The 19,825-nt window shown below is 37.6% G+C and overlaps 1 protein-coding gene across 1 annotated transcript in view; it reads left to right on the top strand.

Annotated features, from left to right (window-relative positions):
* The window catches only part of ADAMTS19 (ADAM metallopeptidase with thrombospondin type 1 motif 19), a 250,726-nt gene that overhangs the window by 32,247 nt on the left and 198,654 nt on the right, over positions 1-19,825 (top strand). Inside the window, exon 3 of the mRNA XM_028103681.2 lies at positions 18,701-18,866. Within this exon, the coding sequence (XP_027959482.1) occupies positions 18,701-18,866 (166 nt within the window). The remainder of the gene's footprint in view (positions 1-18,700; positions 18,867-19,825) is intronic.

Here is a 19,825-nt window from a genome sequence, read left to right on the forward strand (position 1 = left end):
GGGTGTGGAAGCTGCTTGGGATTCTTTGTCTCCCTCTGCCCTTCCCCCACAAAAAACAAAAACAAAAAACTTCCTGCTGTAGTAGGTCAATGTTAAGTATTTCTATTTTATGGCCTTTGAGATCTGTTTTTAAATTTAATAGAAGTGTGTCTTATAGTAAGTATATATGGGTGTGCATGTGCATATATATATACATATATATATAGTTTATAATAACATGGGGCAGATCCAGTTCACTATCTTGCATAGTGTCTTGATTCAGTTCTAAATGGTCAGATTCCTATTCATGGACCATAATATATATAAAAAATATATAATTAGCATATATACTAATTAATATAACTGAATTTTAAAGTTTTGTGTGTTCTTTTTGTATATGTAAAGTAATAAATACATTTATCCTTTCTCTTGGCATCTGTACTGAATTCTAAATAGCATAACATTTTCTAGATGAACTTTCTCAGTTTGGAATATTCTCATGTGTCTTCAACTCTTTAAAACAATTTACTCTGGCATATCCTGAATTAGTGAGAACTGTAATTCATATGTATTCTTTGGGTAGTTGTTGAATCAGATCTGAAGGGATTCGTACCCATATATGGATTTGAAGTCTACATGTTGGATAAGTTGAATAAATAATAAGTCCCAGATAAATTGCAAGACCCAAAGAAAGCATGAAGCAATACTGTATTCTGTATTATTTGGGTGGTGTGATTTTTAGGCCTCTGGTTTTATTTGCTTTCTGCTAGAGATCCTATTAACAGTCAGCACAAGAAACATACCAGGCTTTTATGTTGAACTGAAAATCTTAGTTATCTAGAGATAAAGTACTTAGGACTCTGTAAGGTAGAACACAGGAATAGTTTGCTTTCTGTAGAGATTTATAGTTGTATAAAGTGCTTTCACATATATCATTTCATTTAATGGACAGGAAGCTGTTATTCATAAGATAGGAAAGGGTTGCTTTAATTTCACTCTTAATGTTGCCTTTGTCCTGGCTAAGCTTTGCACAGACGCTCACACCCATTTTTATCTGCCAAGCATCAGCCTAGCTCCTAAGGCTGAAAAGTGAACAAAATTTGGCATGAGTGTTCTTTAAATGAATGAGTGGTGTTTAAGGAAATTAATCCGGAGTATAGAATACATTTAAAAATGTTACAAAGCCTCAGTAGTCTATGAAGATCAGACTTTTAATGTCACAACTGGGCCTATCTAGCTTTCTTTCATAGTTTTGGTTTACTACCCAACTCAGTAGGTAGTAATTCTGACATTATCACATACAGGCTAGCATGTATTGAGTGCCCATTATGAAAATTAAAGTATGATTTATACACTTAATTAAAACTGTTGGTGGGTCTTCTCATCTTCAAGCTCATTATCAAAAGAAAAAGAAAGGTGATGTGACAGAAGTGAGAGGAAACAGTGCCTCTTGAATTCTCTTTCCTGTGTTCATCTGTGTAATTTGGAATGTGTTAATCATCTGTAAGGTCCTTTTGGTAACCACAGTGATCTCGTCTCCATAGCCTGTGGTGAGATGCTCAGTGATGTCCCTGTGAAGAAGCCCATTTCAAAATTTACTGGCCTGTGGCAGCTTCAGTTTTCAAACAGAACTGCAAGGCCCTTAACCTTTCCTTTATTAATTCAGTGATCTCAGATCTTCCATTTTATCTTTTATGAGAATCTTTCCCAGACCATTGGCTCTTAGTTTCCTGGATGGATGCATGGCTCAGTTATAATTTCCCAAGACTGCTTGTTTTCATATTTTCTAGGAAGCATACTCTGAGTTATACAGATGCTTTGGAAGCATCCACCTTTTGTGATTAGGGCTTTGGCTCTCTTTTTGGAATGATAACATAGGGTTTGTTTTGAACATTGTTGTTGATGAGATTTTTTTACAGGTTAAACTGTTAATTTCTCAGGTGTCGGGATCAACACACCTTAGTGTTTTTTACTCTAACAGTGAGAAAATAAGCACCAAGGAGGTTATATGACTTGCTTACGCTAACACTGGCCCCATGTGATGAAGTACTGAATTTAGTCTTTCAGTGGTCCTATCCTCTGCCTTACTTACCCTTTATGCTTAAGGTTTGTTCTGGATAGGTTGAATTGTATGAAATTGTCAATATATGAATGTCTGAAATACAATAAAAAGCAATTTCATATGCTACAACCTATAAACATACCCCAAACACCGAAAAACTCCATTTAGGAAAAGCTCCTTCTACATGCAGCTAAAACTGAATATATATATTTTTAAGTTTAGTACTAAGTTTACAGGAAAAAAACCTTAGTCATTAGTAATTGCAGACAGAATGCCAGAGGTAACAAGCTTACTTGTGGAGCTCCTTGGCTCCTTTATATTAAGAGTGTGAACTTAGGAGCCATTGTGTGGGTTTGAATCCACACTCCCCTATTATAATCGTACTGTGTAACCTTAGACAATTGACTTACCCTCTCAGGGTCTCTGTCTTCACCTTTTAAGATGTAGTAAGTTACTTAGAACTTATCTGGCATCACTGTAAGGGCTTTAAATGTGTTTAAGAAAAATGGAAATGAGGAACGGAAAATATTTTAGTCAGTTCATGAAATAATCTTTTCGACTTTTAGAAATGCTACCTATTAGATATTTTTTATTAATTAAGTGAATGAGGAATATTAAATTAGGTTAATAAGTAGTGGTATACCCATGTGCCACTTGTACATCAATTTGATTAAATAGGTCTGAATGAAAACATATAAACCTAACTAGCCCTTGCATTCCAGGAAATGTCTGTTGGTTGATTGAGCAGTGAAATGAAGTTCTCTCACTAACATTCTTCCACCAAAATTCCTTTCAAATTTTTAGTGCTAAAGTGGCTTCTAGGATCTGATTTCCAAAAGGACTCTGACACTTCCTCATTCAAGTACAAATAAATGACACAGTGACTTCTCATGGCCAAGTGATCAAAGTAACTATAAAATGCATACCCGCAGAAATGATGGGTTGATTTCTTTGTTTTCCTGTAACCTTCAATTTCCTACACAGCCTTCAAAAATTTCAGAAGAATGTGTAGGAAATAGAAATGAGAAGAGAATGCTCATGGGTAGCCAGCTAGGGACTGTGCTAAGTACTTTACAAGGTAAGAATAAATTCATAATATTGTAAGAAAGGTACACAAAGTGCTAAAATTCATATGTTGAGTCTACCAAATAAAAAATAATTAATTTCAAGCTTTTGAGAGGTGGAATAAGTACTGGCCACGTGGCATTGAAGTCTAGTTAGGTAACGAGACAAGAAAGTTCCTAACCCTTCAAATAAATCCATGTGTTCTGATACAGATGTGTCATTTCATCCTAGATTACTAAGAGAATTTGCAGAGGCAATTTTCCCCATCTTCCATTAAAATTGATATTGCATTTAGCATTAATGAAATAAGGAATTGAATGGTAGTTCTAACTTTTTATTTGAATTATAAACAAATAAATATCTGTATTTCAGAATAGTTAATTGCAAAGGATGGAGGATGTGGACCAGACAGAGACAAGTATTCACTTGGGGCTACTGATACATTCTTCTCTTACTTCACCCACAGCAGCATTGGGAATAGCTGATCATGCCGTCCCTCCCTCTTGATACACATTTTTATCACTTGCCATCCAGGACCCTACTGCTGCCTGACTGCTCCCTCTCATGCTGCACTGACTATTCTTCTTCTCTGTATCTTCCCAACAGGTGTGACATAGTGCTCAGTCATGGGCCTTCTTTTCTGCCCTGTGTACACTTATTTGGGGATCTTAACCCAGTCTCGTAGCTTAAATGCCAACTGTACGCCAGTGGTTCCAAAATAAGTAACTCTAATTTAGACCTCTCTGTTGAGCTCCAAGTTCATATGTCCAGATATGTATTTGACTTTTCAACATGAGGTCTAGTAGATATATCAAACTTAACATGTTTCAGACTGAAGTGATCATCTTTCCCACTCCAACCCCAAATTCTACTCTCCCCACATTATTCTTCGTCCTGCTGATGGTCATTTGGCAAGGGCCAAAGATCACAGTGTGGTCCCGAATTCCTTTCTTTCCTTCAGAGTGCATGTTCAAACATCGCAAGCTCACCTTCTACTTGAGCCGCCAATAACCTGTCATCATATGACCTTTCCCCCATCTGTAGTCTATCCTCGGTACAGCCACTAGAGTGAACCTTTTTTGATAGGTCCGAGCATGCTCATCGTAGTACTTGTAAAGACAATACATATGTAGAGGAAATTTAAAACATGAGTGCAAAAGATACACACATCTTCAGTGTAGTAACCTCTTAGCAATAAGAGAAGGGAATTGGTTTTGGGAATGTGTGCTGATCCATTTCAACTGAATCAAGAAGTTGTTATATTTTTTAAAAATTATCTACAGTACATAAATGTTAACATTTCTTAAATATTGGGAATGGATTTCTGGACATTCTCTTGTCTTGTATATTTCTGAAGGTTTGAAGTATTTCCTAATAAAGAATGGTAAATAATTATAAATAAAAGCACTTCCTCTCTTGTTGTCCTCTGCCAGTCTCTACCAGGTTCTTAATGTGCTACTTTTCTTATAGTCTGTTATTTTAACTCATCCTAAGTGCTAGACATTTTTTATTGAACATTCACTTCCATACCTTAAAATCAAAGAAAATCATACCTAAGAATGACATTCATAAACTAGAGAGCATCCAAGTAAAGTGAAAAGAATGAAGACAGATTTTGTATCAGGGATCGTTATGGTAACTGGTCACATACAGAGAGGCCATGAGAGTATTTGTCATGTATTTGAAATGTGAAAAGGTGCTTAGGAAGTACAGTCAGAACTCATGATTTAACCTGGTGGTGAAGAAGCCTTTTAAAGAAATATTTCTGAGACTTACTGCTGTCCAGTAGAGGCCTGGATTGCTTCAGAGCAGTAACTGCCCTATTAGTGATTGAAATGTGTAAGCAGAATATTAAATATTTATCACAGGTGTTGATGAATGATTTCTTCTCTGGGTGGAATTTGGAACAAAGTGACCCCTGATTTCTGGTTTGCATACGCTCTTGTTTATAAATGTCTTTTTTACAATGTGATGCATGGGCATAATATTCCTGATGTGGTCTGGTATGTGCAGAGGGCTTTGGGTCTCCCGGTTTTTACCAGATTTTTTCAGCTCTTTAGGTGTATGATCTCTTAAGTCAGCCCAATATTACAGTAGCTTTTTGAGCCCATGTACTCATTGATGGGACAAAAAAGAGTAGAGAAGTGTGGGGAGAAAAGACACTCAATTGCCTTCTTTAAGTACTGCCTAGTCACAGATGGGTATTCAGGGATCGTAAAGTTAAGAAACAGGCCATGTGAGGAAGAATTTTGTTGGTACAAGATTTGTTTTTTCCTGCAAGAGAGTAAAACACCAATACAGTTTCTTGTATATTACCTAATGCCATTCAGAATGGGAGTAGGGGAGAATATTTGAATTATCCAAGGGTCCTAAATGGAAAAGTAGTAAAACATTTTGCTGATGTGCATGCAAAATGAGAGGGAAGACTTAAAATCTACAATTAGGAAACACCTTATTTACAGATCTTCCTTGACTTACAATGGGTTGCATCCTGATAAACCCATCATAAACTGAAAACATCGTAAGTCAAAAATGCATTCAATGCCCCAGCCTACTGAACATCATCCCTTAGCCTAGCCTACCTTAAATGTGGTCAGAATACTTGCCGTAGCTTACAGTTGGGCAAGATCATCTAACACAAAGTGTATTTTATAATATAGTGTTGTCTCTCTTATGTGATTTATTGAATGCCGTAGTGAAAGTGAAAAACAGAATGGTTCAGTGGGTAGGAGATGGTTGTAGTAGGCGCGTCAGTTGCTTCCCCTCAGGATCGCGTGGCTGACTGGTGGCTCTGGATCCTCCCACTGCCCAGACTCATGAGAGAAGATTGTATGCATGTCACCAGCCCAGGGAAAGATCCAAATTCAGAATTTTTTGAAAAGATTTTATTTATTTTTCTGAGATAGAACTAGTGAGAAAGAGAGCACGAGTGGGCGGCGTAGGGGCAGAGGAAGGAGAATCCCTCCACCGAGCAGGGAACCTGACGCGGGGCTCGATGCTGAGGATGCCAAGATCATGACCTGAGCCGAAGGCAGTCGCTTAATTGACTGAGCCACCCGGGCGCCCCCAAATTCAGAATTTGAAGTACGGTTTCTACTGAACGTACATCGCTTTTGTACCATCATCTGGTTGTATTCTCCTAAGTCAACGCCGTTGTAATTGGGGGACTGTCTGTATTATCAGAGATACTTAAGACTGGCTGTTTTAACGCGTTGGGTGCACTGCTGTATTTCCTGCATCTGACACATTAGCTGACACATAGTATGCACTCAGTAAATATTGTCGAATAAATTCATTATTTTATTTATTTGACCTTTAGTTGAATCCGGAAAAAAAGTTGCAGCACATTTTCCATGTCTCTGAGTACCAGTGCTATGGCCCTTGACGAGTTTGCTCCACTAATCTTGTTTCCATGGTAAAGCGAATTCGCATCCACTCCCTAGGGGTATGTAGGAGGTTGGCAACATCTCTGTTAATTGTGAGGTCACCAGTAAGACCTGGCAGTGAGGAGTATTGCCCCACATCGCAGCTGTGCAGCTTCCTCAGTGGTCTCATTCAGTTCCACTGGAAGCACAGAACTGGGCTGGAATTGCATGAGATAAGTGCTATAGGGGTTCATCACCATGGTGAATGGCTCTGCAAAATCACCGAGTGACTAACCCTTTAACGACTAGGTGTACAACTGAATAGGCACCAGCTCGTGAAGTGCTAGGGTGAGTGGTAAGCTGGAAGCCAACTGTTAAAAAAGTACATAGGGCAAGCAGAGTTAGTTAAGAAACTGAAATTCTCCTCATGACTCAAAAAAAATGGAACATGTAAAATTCTCTTACTTGCCGCAAAACAAAAGTCGCCTTGTTAGGACTTTGGAGAACCCTGACTGAATGTAGGCAGGGGAGTTCTTTCATTTGGTTTTTGCTGTTCAGTTTAACAGAAGCATGAGCACATGTGTTTGATCATCTTGCCTGGGACTAGTGAATTTTTAACCCAAGCAATGTGGGTTAGGGCACATTGTGAACTGAATGAGAGCTTATTCCTGTCTTTTTTTATATATAGCCACTTCTAGAAAGAGTTAATTCTTATTTTAAAAAATCAAGTAGCTCCTACTTTTCCTTTAACCTCACTGGACCTTCCTTTGCTAATTCCTTCTCTGTTTCTCAACGTTAGGGTCCTTTGGGTTTGGTTTTAGGCTCTCTTTTGCTCTTTATCTACACTCCCTTTCTGGATATCGTCACTCTTCCCCACGGATTGAAAGATTATCTTTTTTGTTGGCAGCTCCCAGACATATGTCTCCAGCTCAAAACTCTGCACTGAGCTCCATACTCCAACTGTCTACTTGATTTCTCCACTTGGAAATTTCACAGATACATCAAACCTAATAAGGTCCTTTGATTTATATCTCAATTACAGACCTGTATCCCCCCTTCTGGAGTATGTGAGCCAGAGACCCTTAAGTCATCCTTAATTCTCTGAGTTATTGTCCCTCCATGTCCCAGCATCTAAACCATTAACCAGTTGGGGTGGTCACCCTCTGGTTTGTATGAGCATCTAAAATCAATCTCAAATGTGTTTACTTTTCTCCACATCCTTAGTTCAGCCACCGTATGTTGTTCCTTTGGTCTTAGTCACCATAGGCTTGCTCTTGAACTGTTATAGCTCACTTCAGACTGGTCTTCCTGATTCTCCTCTTGTCACCCTATAATCTGTTTCCCCCCGAAAAAAGAACAAGAGTGACTTTCTTCAAAATTTCTGAGTATGCCACCCACTGTCAGTTGCTTCCAATTACATTTCCAATAAAACCACAATGTCTTCTCATGGTCTTCAGAGCTCTCCATGAATCATGCCCTGCCGACCCTTCTGTTATATTTTTGCTACTATTATTACTTGTCTGTGACTCCTGCCACTGCTTCAGTCTCCCTGTCAATTCTTTCGTGCTGTCCTCGCTCATCTATAGTCTTCCTCACTGACAGACTTTACACCAATGCCACCATTATTAATTGCTTTAATTATAGCAGTGTCCCCTCCAACAAGTCTTATATCCTTCCATTTCAACCCCTCTTTTAAACTAAAGTATAATCTAAGTTATGTCTGTACATTGTTTGTAATGTTAATACTTAGAAAAATTTTGGTGGAAAAAATAAAGTAGCCTGCTCTCTCCTTTCCGTGCTTGATTTCTGCCCTCCGGGAGCAATCACATTTCTTTTAGTACTTCCCTTGCCTCTGTATTGCAAAGTAATGCTGTTACATTATTTATCCTTTGTTTTTCATTTTTAAAATAAGTTTTACTGCGGCATAAATATTAGAACACAAACATATGTTGTAATAAATAATAATTAAAATGTGTACATTTTTGTAAACACAAAGTCAATCTGTCTAGTTCCTCCCGTGTATATTCCAGGATCATAGTCTTGGTATATGGCATCCCCTGCCTAATACAACAATTTTCTCTTGCCTACAGTCTTTTTTATATGGCTGGCTCCTTCTTTGGATCCTGCCTTCAATGTTCCTTCCTTAGAAATGTCTTCGTGGGCCACCCTCTCTAGCATCTCAATCTCCATTCTATTTCTCTCACATCTTTGTTTCTTCAATGAGACTTTTCACGATTTATAATTCCTTAAGTATATTTGCCTGGATACCTGATTTTTCCTGTCTTTCCCCCTAATATATAAGGCCTGTGAAGATAGGAATTAAAATCTCTTTTCATTTTTGAAGCTTCAGTGCCTTGCACACTGTCATGTAGCAGGTATTCAGTAGGTACATTTGTAACATGTAATCATCAGGAAGATACAGTAGAACATAATAGCTTTTGGTCTAGACTGGTTGATAAACTTAGAAGTAGATTTAAAACTGAATTTGCTGCCTATTTCTCAACTCACTTTTTTGCATGTTTAAAGAATCCATAAAAATTCCGAGGGATGGGGCACCCAGTTGGCTCAGTCATTTGGGCATCTGACTTTTGATTTTGGTTCAGGTCATGATATCAGGGTCTTGAGATTGAGCCCCGTGTCCAACTCCATCCTCAGTGGGGAGTCTGCCCCTTCCCTAACCTTCCCTACCCATGCTCTTTCTCTCTCTCTCTCTCTCTCTGAAATAAATAAATAAATAAATAAATATATATTTTTACATCCTGAGGAATTAATTTAAAAATCATTCTAAGCAACAAGGGATTACAGTAAAGTGAATGGATGTTAGAAAGTATATGAAGATCAAATCAGTGGCTTTTCTTGATTTGAGCAAAAATTAGACTATAAAATGAGAAATTAGACAACCATCCTAATAACAAAAAGTCAGTAATTTTGGATAATAAATGTTAGGATGGAGCATGTATTTTTCACTTTACACATTTACCACTTTTCACATCTTCAACATAGAACAGCTTCTGTTTATAATCATATTTGTGATGTCGTTTATCTATAATGGAGTTAAAAAGGAACATTTTGAAATTGTTTTAAAATGCGTATCTCTGTCAAATGCTGGCGAAAAGTTAGAGGAGGCCAATGGTTTTCAAGAAAATGGGAGAGAAAGCATATTTTTTTCATTTGTAAGAGTGACATGTATTCCTGAGTAATTATTATGGAGATAAAATAAGACTGTTGAAAGAACATAGCACGGAAGGTCATCACGAAGCATCCTATAGTAAAATCTCTAGCCAGCATCCAAGAAAAGAAAAATAGTCTAAAAACCACAGGAAGATTTCATCAGGGTTTATTTTTGAGTATGAATCAGATAAGTGATACAGCCATGGAATGCCCCTGGGTTCCTTTCCAGTCGTCATTTACCCAGGGATCCCTGCGCTCCGGCCATTCTAACCTTGCTTCTCCTTACACGTGCTAAGTTGGTCCCCTCTCAGGGTCTTTGTTTCTCCTTCTGCCTAGAATGTTCTCTCCTCTAACTTGCCCTGGCCAACTCTCAGATCTCTGCTCAGACGTCACCTCACCCGAAAGACCTTCCCTGCATCACTCTCTAACCCTTGAAATACTTGGCACCTGAATTGATATTGTACACATATAACTTTTCCCTGAGTAAACAGGACTCAAAGGGTGCCATAATGAAACTGGGGGTTTGTTCCCCCTGGTCTTCTTTCTGGTGGTGTTCACGCTTAGGTTGTGAGAAGTCCCTTGGTAAATTTAGTCACAAAATCTGTCTTAGTTAAAATATTTATCCTCTAATCATCAAACCCTCCAAAGGGTTTGAAGTCTCTCTGTCACATGCCCTCCACATTCAGGTTTGCTTAGAGCTAATCACTTGCAGTGAAGAGGAAGAGTGAAGTCAGAGTCCTTGCTATTTCCCCACCTTGGGCTTCCATTTCTTCTGCTCAGTGCCCTGAGCTTCCTCTGGCTCCTCGAGGGCAGAAACTTAGGGAGGCTGGAAACAGTAGTATGTTTGGGTGACCAGTGGTGTCATGGCTTGGCAACAGTGTCATGGCATGGAATTGTGTCATGGGACACTGGTGCTGAGCATTATGTTTGATAGGTGCTTAAAATGGTGACTCTCTGTCTCTCATGGGCCACATTGATGAGTTCTTGGGAGGCTGTCCTCTTCAAAGTTGCCCCTCAGTCTCTTGGGATTTCACACGTGCTCTTTGAAGAAGGCTGGTTCATCTTCTCTAGTTGGTCACTTTCAGCTCCTGCCTTGTCCCTTAGGTATATGGGGGGATACTTCCAGGCTATATTTGAAACTTTGTGTGTGTGTGTGTGTGTGTGTGTGTGTGAAATAGAACACAGACATAAATGAGCGTATAAACTATCAAGGTAAAGCTTATTAACAATGATAGAGCAATTGTATGTGTAACTTTGACTCAGTCAAATAAATAGCAAATCCTATCCCCTCCTAGAGTGTGTGTAAGTTGGCGATGGGTCTTGCCAACCTGATCATCGCTGCTGCCCCCTACCACTGGCTGTACAAAGTCAATCCTCATTTGTTGAGTAGAGGGTCAAATGAATGAATAGCTAATAAATTATGATATATTTAGAGGGTAGACTGTTATTCAGCAATTAAAAAACCAGGCTTATAAAGATTATTTAATATCATTAAGAAACGAAGTAACAAGCTATTCTTAAATGGGAAAATAAAGTAGAATATAAAACTTTAACAAATGTGTGCACAGGTAGAGATACACATGTACATACACACAGGTACCTACCCACATATATACTTTGTGTGTCTGTGTGTATGTTAATAGACTAGGAAGAAGAATACACATACCTATGTAATTATCCTATGTAATGGGGTTTGGGATAATTATTTGCTTTTTTTAATTATATTTTTTAAGTGTTTTGCTCTTTAAATGTTCTGGCTTTATGATCAGGAGACATTTTAAGAAAGAAAATAGAAAGAGAGTTGTAAAACTAAGGAAAAAGGAAAGAAAAACGAAATCCTTGAAACGTTCTCCCAAATCTGCCATGGGGGAGTGATTGGGCTCATCGCACTGAGAGGCCACTGGGGGTGAAACCCTCAGCCCTCTCGGAAACCTAGTGTGCCTTCGGCAGCTAATATGTCTCATCATATAAAACAGTCAGCTCAAGATAAAGTTCAGAGCCTAACGCAGTATATTTGTCTTTTGCTTTGTGAGGGATAGGGCCTGGCCTTGCTGTTGATATCAAATTTTGGACATCTACCATTTGTGAGGTGTTGTGCTTGACGTCAAATCCTCAGTGCAGAATTTTTTAAAGATGAGAGTTATTTGGAATAACAGTGATATGGCAGGGTCTAGACTTCCTCAGATGGCCTCACAAAGGCACTCTTTGGTTTGAATCCTGTCTTTGCCACATACTGATGTGTGACCTTAGGACACAGTAAATCTTTTTGAAACTCACTTTTTTCAACTACAAAACTAGTGAGGTTAGCCTATGTGTCACAAGTTTCTGTTTGATTAAATGAAATCATATATGTGTGTATATATATATACATACACACCACACACACACAGTGCCTGGCACACAGACATATTATTTTCTTATATTATTGTTTTCTTATAAATATTTTAAAAGAAATAAAGAGGAAAGGACCATAATTTCTTAATTTCTTCGGCCTTGGTAACTAGAAACAAGTTGGAGGCATGAACAGAGATACACACTCAGACAGAGGCACTGGTTTTGTAGAAGGATCAGACGTCTGAAGTGAGGTGATGAGAAGTGAGCAGGGAGGAGCATGGGTCTTGAATGGAGGTAGTGGGCTAAGAGGGGGCTTGGGGATTTGGGTATGGGCTCCATAGAGGGCGTTATAAAACCTTTGGGAAGGATCATTGCAGACAGCAGTTGTTGACCAAAGACCTGCTTTGGAGAGAGGAACTTGACCTGTTTAAGGAAACAGAAACAGTTGCTAGAGAAGAGAGTGAGAGCAATGTGATATTCGTGGAGAAGAAAAGTGGTCAAGGGTCAAATGCCTTAGAGAGGAGAACAAAGGACAGGAAATGGTGGGTGGCCTCAGAACAATTTCCAGAGTTCAGTGGGGGAAAGGAGAATGCAGCAAGCAAATTTAGAGTGATGTATTAAAACCAAAAACAAATTTGGAAATTGGGAGTGTTAGATTCCAGCCCTGACACTCGGGTGAACTCTCCGTGTGATTCTAGGCAAGTTGTGCAATATTTTTAAGTTTTGGTTTTCTTGATTTTAAAACTCCGCTGATGGCCTGATGATTTCTAGGTTTGCTTCTACTCTTGTAGTTTCACGATACTTTCTGAAGCCCTTTGGCAAGGAAAGAAAACAGAATAATGTTAACAATGTGGTCCCATGAAAGCTTTTCCTAAAGATAGAACTTGGGCTCACAAAGAAGGCAACATTGGGAATGCCGGAAGGGAGAAATCAAATAGTAATTTCCCCTCAGATGGAGTTACAGGTAGAGTAGATGGAATAGATGCTCTCAAGAACATTGAATGGTTATGTTTTCTTTTGATCTCAAAAAGGAAGAAAATGTTAAGGTAAAAGCAACATTCCTTGAGCACCTGCTGTGTACCAGACCTTATGTATTGAAGGCATGAAACTGAGCTCTATGCCCAAAGCCTTCCCCCAAATAGCTCATGGTCCAATCAGGGACACACAAAAACCATAACTATAGTGGACGTATTAGTGTAATAATGGGAAAGGTACAGCGTAGAAGTGGATCAGGGGGGCAGTGGTTACTTTGGAGAGAGGACCAGGTTGGCTTGATTTTGAAGAAATAACCAAGAATGACTGTCTGGAAAGAGAAAATAGCATGTGCAGTGTACCAAGATGTGATCATACAACTAAAAGTTATTCTGAAATATGTTAAAATATAAAATTTGTTCACAAAATTAAAATGTGTTTGTTGGGGGCACCTGGGTGGCTCAGTTGGTTAAGCATCTGCCTTCAGCCTAGGTCATGATCTTGGGGTCCTGGGATCAAGCCCCGCATAGGGCTCCCTGCTCAGTGGGGAGCCTGCTTCTCTGTCTCCCCACTACTCATGTTCTATCTCTCGCTATCTCTCTCTCTCAAGTAAATAAATAAAATCTTTAAAAATGTGTTTGTTGTAGTTATATATAAAGTTTAAGTAGTAAAAATAAAACTGGAGAGGTAGGCAAGAATTTATCATGACCTTAAACTTTATATATCTTCATTAAGGATTTAGAGTTTCCCCCTTTGGGCATAAAGAGGAAGCATCAAAAGGGTCAAGTCAGGAAGAGTTTAGCATTATAAGACAATAGGATAGATAGGGTGTCAGAAGTGTATTTTCATAAACTTGCTTGTATATATTTAATATACAAATGCATGAAAAATTACTCCTATTTATAGTATTATTGAAAATGATGTCTTTTGAATAAAGCACCAACAATCCTATAGTATTATAATTTACATCAAGCCCTATATTATGCTTACACTCTGAACTATATAATGCTTTATATACTTTATTTACTTAATGAGACGTATACTGTAACATTACCATACAAAATATACTCAAATAAAGCCAAATGTACATTGCTCAGATCATGTAGAGCATCAGACATTTGTGTACAATGTTTTCACAAGCATCTCAAGATGCCAGATCTTTTCACAACTTCTGTAATTGCTGTTTAGAAACAAAACACTTGTGCTTCTTTCAGTGTCTTACTAATTCTCTAATATACCTATGGTCAGACAGTAGAGTAATCATCCTCAGAATGTCAGGACATTGACTTTCCTATCAAGAACTTCATCATTTGATGTTTTCCAATTATATGCGTTCATCTTGTTTTTAGGTTACATTTTCCCATCTCTCTACTCAAGGCAGGCATTTTCTTAACTCTTAGCTAGACTCCAGGTCCTCTTTGCCTTTGCTCATAATATCTCCTCTCATGGGAACACCCTTGCCCTCATCATAGCCAGATTCTGCTATCCCTCAAGACTCTTCTGATATCCTGAAATTATAATGATCTAACACTTTCCTCATGTCCTTTAGCACTTATACTATGGAGTTCTTATGATATGCTATGTATTTTTAAAAATTGGGCATCATCAAAGCCTGACAATATGCAGTTTGAGCCTCAGATAAATACCTTCAGCCAGCCCATTGAAAGCTTACCTAGAAAACCAAGGTTCTGGAAAATAAGTTTCCAGAAAGAAGCAGGGAAGAATGAAGAGAAAATTTGAGATAACTATAGTAGTGCTTCAGTTCTGTGTGTGAACGGGAAGTGAGGTCATGGAAGTGAAGTAGCAATGTTAGAGAAGAAGAGCAGTAAGAGTGGACAGAGTGCCATGTTGTTTTCTGATTTTTAAGTCATTTTTTAAAGATTTCTTTATTTAAGAGAGAGAGAGAGAAAGAGATTGTGGGTGGGGGAGGGGTAGAGAGAGAGGGAGAGAGAGAGAGAATCTCAGGCAGACTCCCTGCTGAGCATGGATGGAGCCTGACGTCTCAGGGCTCGATCTCACCACCCTGAGATCGTGACCTGAGCCAAAACCAAGAGTCCAGGGCTTAACTGACTGAGCCACCCAGGTGCCCCTTAAGTCATTTTTAAGTTATGTTTGCATTAGAGTTTTAGGATCTATTTAGGAAACCAAAACTAACTTGAATTTGAACACATGAAACATTGATCTTGGTTAATTGAAGCATTTCACCATCAGCGTATTTGGCACATAGACCAAATCAAATTTCGTGTGATTAGAATTTAGTGACAGTGTCAGTGCACCTACATGAAGATCCATCTTCTTGGTTGTCTTAAAGCACAGACATCCACACGGAGAAATAAAATGTCAGAACTAGGAGGAAAATACATGAGTGGTAACATTAACGTAAGTGAGGGTAAATTGGCAAAATACTGAAATTCTCGCTAAATTGTTAAATCAAAGAATAACATTCAACAGCAGAAGAACAGATGCCACCATGGTGATATGAGAATATGCACATGATAACCGAAATAAGGGAGGGAACACCTGTTAAACTTAATTTCATTTCCAAATTTTGTGTGAAATGTCTTAAAATATTTAAAATCATTTTGAAAAATCTAAATAAGAACAATCTGGGAGAAAAATGCTTCTAAAGCTTGCATTTATTTTAGATGATGTGCTGTACGATGTTCATTCACATTCTTTTCTTTCCTTCTGAAACTGAAAGGACAATATTTGCACTAATGTGAATGCTGCCTAATTGTGGATTGTTGAACACAGGGACCCTTGTGCATAGAGGTTAATATGGATTCATGTTCTTCCATAGCTTGTAAAATCACCGTGCAGATACAGATTTCTGTTTGGTTAGTGGGAAAAGTGAGGCCTTTATGGTGACACAGAAAACCTCAAGTCTTTCTGCAAGTCTGCTTTAATATAAAGAATTATCTTGAAAGATACTGATCTAAGCTAGAGCACTTCCTCTGCTGTAGGATAGTATTCTGGTCTCAGATAGAAAACCCTTCCCTGAAGAAAGAAGGCTGAACACTTAGTGCTAACTCTGCCCCAGAGTGAACTGTAGTCAGACAGTAAATATGTATTGAATGAGTGAGTCACCATTTATAATTATTCCAACATTTTCTTCCTTTTCAAAAGTGGCCTTCTTGTTTTAAAAAATGTCTGTAGATAAAGTTCTAACACAAATAATTACTGTGAAGTTGTTTCCAAATTTTAACTTAAAAAATTTTATTTCAGAAAATATTTAATATGGTAATATGGGAATACAAAGGTGAATCAGTTTTGATTCTTTGGACTCCTGAGGTCTCCAGTTCATACTAAAATGTTTGGATGCTATGATTTATTATGGTTATTCTAATTAATAAAATTAAAATTATGGTGAACATTTATTGAAGGGTTACCCAGTATCACATTCTATGATAAGAGCATTACATGTGCTTTTCACAAGTGAATGTTCTGGACAGCCCTATGCAGCACTTGTGTGGATTAAGTCACTGTATCTTTCTCAAAGTTACTTAGCTAGTAGTAGGTTATGAACCCAAATAATCTTAAGTTCAGCATCTGTTTTTGGAGTCATTAAATTTTGTATGTTGGTATGCAATTCAGTTTTATTTGGTTTATTGTTCTAAATCCAACTATACTTATAACCTTTTGAAAGAATGTATCAGGTTATAAATTTATGATTTAAGGAAACAGCATGTTTGCTTGAGATGTTCTTACTGAGCATCATAATACTTATTATTTTAATCATCAGCCATACTGTCAGTTATATTAGTGACTTTCAATACTGACTGAACCTCAGAAGCATACTGATATATGAGATAAAAGTAACGTATTTTTGTATTTTCACAGCATGCCTCAGTGATATATATAATGTGATACCATCCACCCTCAGGCCATGTGTAGATGTACTATATCTTTTTTTTTTAAATTTATTTATTCGAGAGAGAGAGAGAGAGGCAGAGGGAGAAGCAGGCTCCCAAGGAGCAGGGAGCCCAATGCGGGACTCGATCCCAGCACCCTGGGATCATGACCTGAGCCAAAGGCAGACGCTTAAATCTGAGCCACCCAGGCGCCCAGATGTACTGTATTTTAATGATTATTATTTCAAGTTTTAAATATTTGTTACTGTCCTTTTTTCTATCAAGGGAAGATTTTTTTGCCTTTCTTTTAATTACTTTAAAATTCATTCTAGTTTTACATCAGAGACAATGAACACATGTGTGGAAAATAAAAGAATTCATTGGAATTCATACTAAAATTACCCCAAAAATGGCCCACATATATACTACATGCCTGATATATTTTACAAGAGTGGTCACAGTAAATATTTTCTCCATTATCCCCACCCCCAGTGTGTGTGTGTGTGTGTGTGTGTGTGTGTGTGTGTGTGTGTCTAGGAAAGACAAGGAGAGGGAGTAACAGAGAGAAGGGGACAACAGACAGAGGTGGTGGAACTGTTATTCTAGTACTTGAGAATCTTATTAGTGTTATAGAAATTTGATAAAGTGATGAGTATTTTTAGATTTATTCTTAAGATATCTTTTAACATCAGTTCGATAGAGAATAAAATGAGATGTCATATTGGCAATCACCTAGTCTTTCTGGAGAGAAGATGTAATATACTTTAATGATTAAAACAAAAGAAAAAGTCTCTTCTGTACTTTTAAGGAAAACACACCTCCTTGTAGTATAGATTTAATTTTTCTTAATATTCAGTCAGAAGAATTATTATATTTGAAGAAGTAAGTATGTTATTACTATGCTAGTTATATGTGGATCAGATTAAAATGAACTATACATAATTTTTATATAATTAATTCAAAACAGAATGAAGAACTTTGATAGCAGATTGGGTATGAATAATGCAGGTTCTAAGGGATTATATCTTCAAAAACATTGGCTAAAGAGTCAATGGAATAGTCAAATATATGTATTATATATTTTATAAATGTAATATATATATCACAGCAGGATAAAATAATAAAAATCAAAAAGGTCAAGTCATATGTTCTGTGTGGAATATTTTCCTAGTTATAATATAAATTTATGTTCTAAAAAAGGAAGGAAAGAAATGACGAGGCTTAGCCTCAATCTAATAAAAGGATACCTTCTTGTTATAAGTTCTTTTTATTGATAATAACCATATTTTACAGTTTTTAGCTCTCTGTTTACAATTGGCTAAGTTTAAAAACATGGTGTTATATGAAATGAAACGTGCTTATGTAAGTGATGATTCATTTTTTTTCTGTAATTTACTGTGCAAAGGTTTTAAAAATGTTTAGTAGAAAGCTTCAAGAGTATTTTATATACTAATTTCAATGCTGTATCCCCCACAATTGCTTTGACATGTTACATGAATTACTTTATTAAATAGTGATTGTTGAGAAGTTGGACTATGTGGTGCATGCAATTAAAAACCGTATTGCTCTTCTATACATGCCTACATGTAAGTGACCCCATGGGTCTCCCAAAGTGTGCCTTTAACTGTTCCAGAATTTTTACTGTGCATCTGTTGCTGGCATCTAGCCTCCCACCCACACAGGCTAAGTCTAACTAAATGAAGTTTATGCTATTGCAATAAAGTATGTAAAGATGAAGTAATAAAATGGGAAGACAGTTACCTTATTAGTGGCGTTGCTAAAAAAGCTTCACTAGAATGTATGCACATATGTGAAAGAAAATAGTGTATGAGTAGGAAAGCCTAGAAAATAATTTATCCAAATAGTATTTCTTACATATCTTTTTATGTTATATATTCCAGATGGGATTTATACAGCTCAATGAGGACTTCATATTTATTGAACCACTCAATGACACAATGGCCGTAACGGGTCACCCACACCGTGTATATAGGCAGAAAAGGTCCATGGAGGAAAAAGTCACAGAGAAGTCAGCTCCTCACAGTCATTACTGTGGTATCATTTCAGGTAATGCCTTCTCCCGGAAGGGTTTAACAAATATGCAGTATGAGATGAGTGCCTGAAGACTTCTTTCTCTCCCCTTTCTTCCTTTCTGTCCATCTGTCCATCCCTCTGCCTGTCTGTTCATCCATCCAACTACTGCTTTCATACTTTTCTTAAAATGTGGAATCTCTTCTGATTAATAACAATTAAATATATCAATTTTAGACTTTTAGTCTTCTGCAAAGTACTACATTTTGGTGTCAAAAGATGGAGCTCTGAAAGGACTTCAGAGATTAACGTCTAACATGCCCTGTATCTCTCTCGAACAGTGAAGTGTTCCTCGTGGTATACTGTTCACCTCACTGGCATAGAAATGACATCAAGAGAATTTCTGATCTCCCAAAACTGAATAATGAGCTCATGGCCTTATTTTAGTCCACCTCTTTGAGCACATCATAGATATCTCTTCACTTTGACCAGATGCCTCTTCTACTACTTTCTTCTTCTTCTTCTTCTTCTTCTTCTTCTTCTTCTTCTTCTTCTTCTTCTTCTTCTTCTTCTTCTTCTTCTTCTTCTTCTTCTTCTTCTTCTTCTTCTTCTTCTTCTTCTTCTTCTTCTTCTTCTTCTTCTTCTTCTTCTTCTTCTTCTTCTTCCTCCCCTCCTCCTCCTCCTCCTCCTCCTCCTCCTCCTTCTCCTCCTCCTCCTCTTCTTCTTCTTCTTTCTTCTTCTTTTTCTTCTCCTCCTTCTTTCTTTTTTATTTGGCCCAAGTAAAAATCATCTTGGAGGTTAAAATTAACAGTGTAATAGGGAGAAGAGTAAAGATTTATTTCTTTGAATTTTATTCTCAGTATCAAAATACCTTAAATCTGGATGTTTCAGAAGCTCATAAACATTTCCAACCATCAAATCCTTGTCTCTGTCTGCCAGTTCTGCACAGAAATAAAATGGGCCTGACTGTTTTGTGCACTTTCTTACTTCCTTTG

This window comes from Eumetopias jubatus, unplaced genomic scaffold (assembly GCF_037043125.1).
Source record: "Eumetopias jubatus isolate StellerSeaLion01/CBP00866 unplaced genomic scaffold, mEumJub1_p1.0 scaffold_5, whole genome shotgun sequence".
NCBI classification, from domain to species: domain Eukaryota; kingdom Metazoa; phylum Chordata; class Mammalia; order Carnivora; family Otariidae; genus Eumetopias; species Eumetopias jubatus.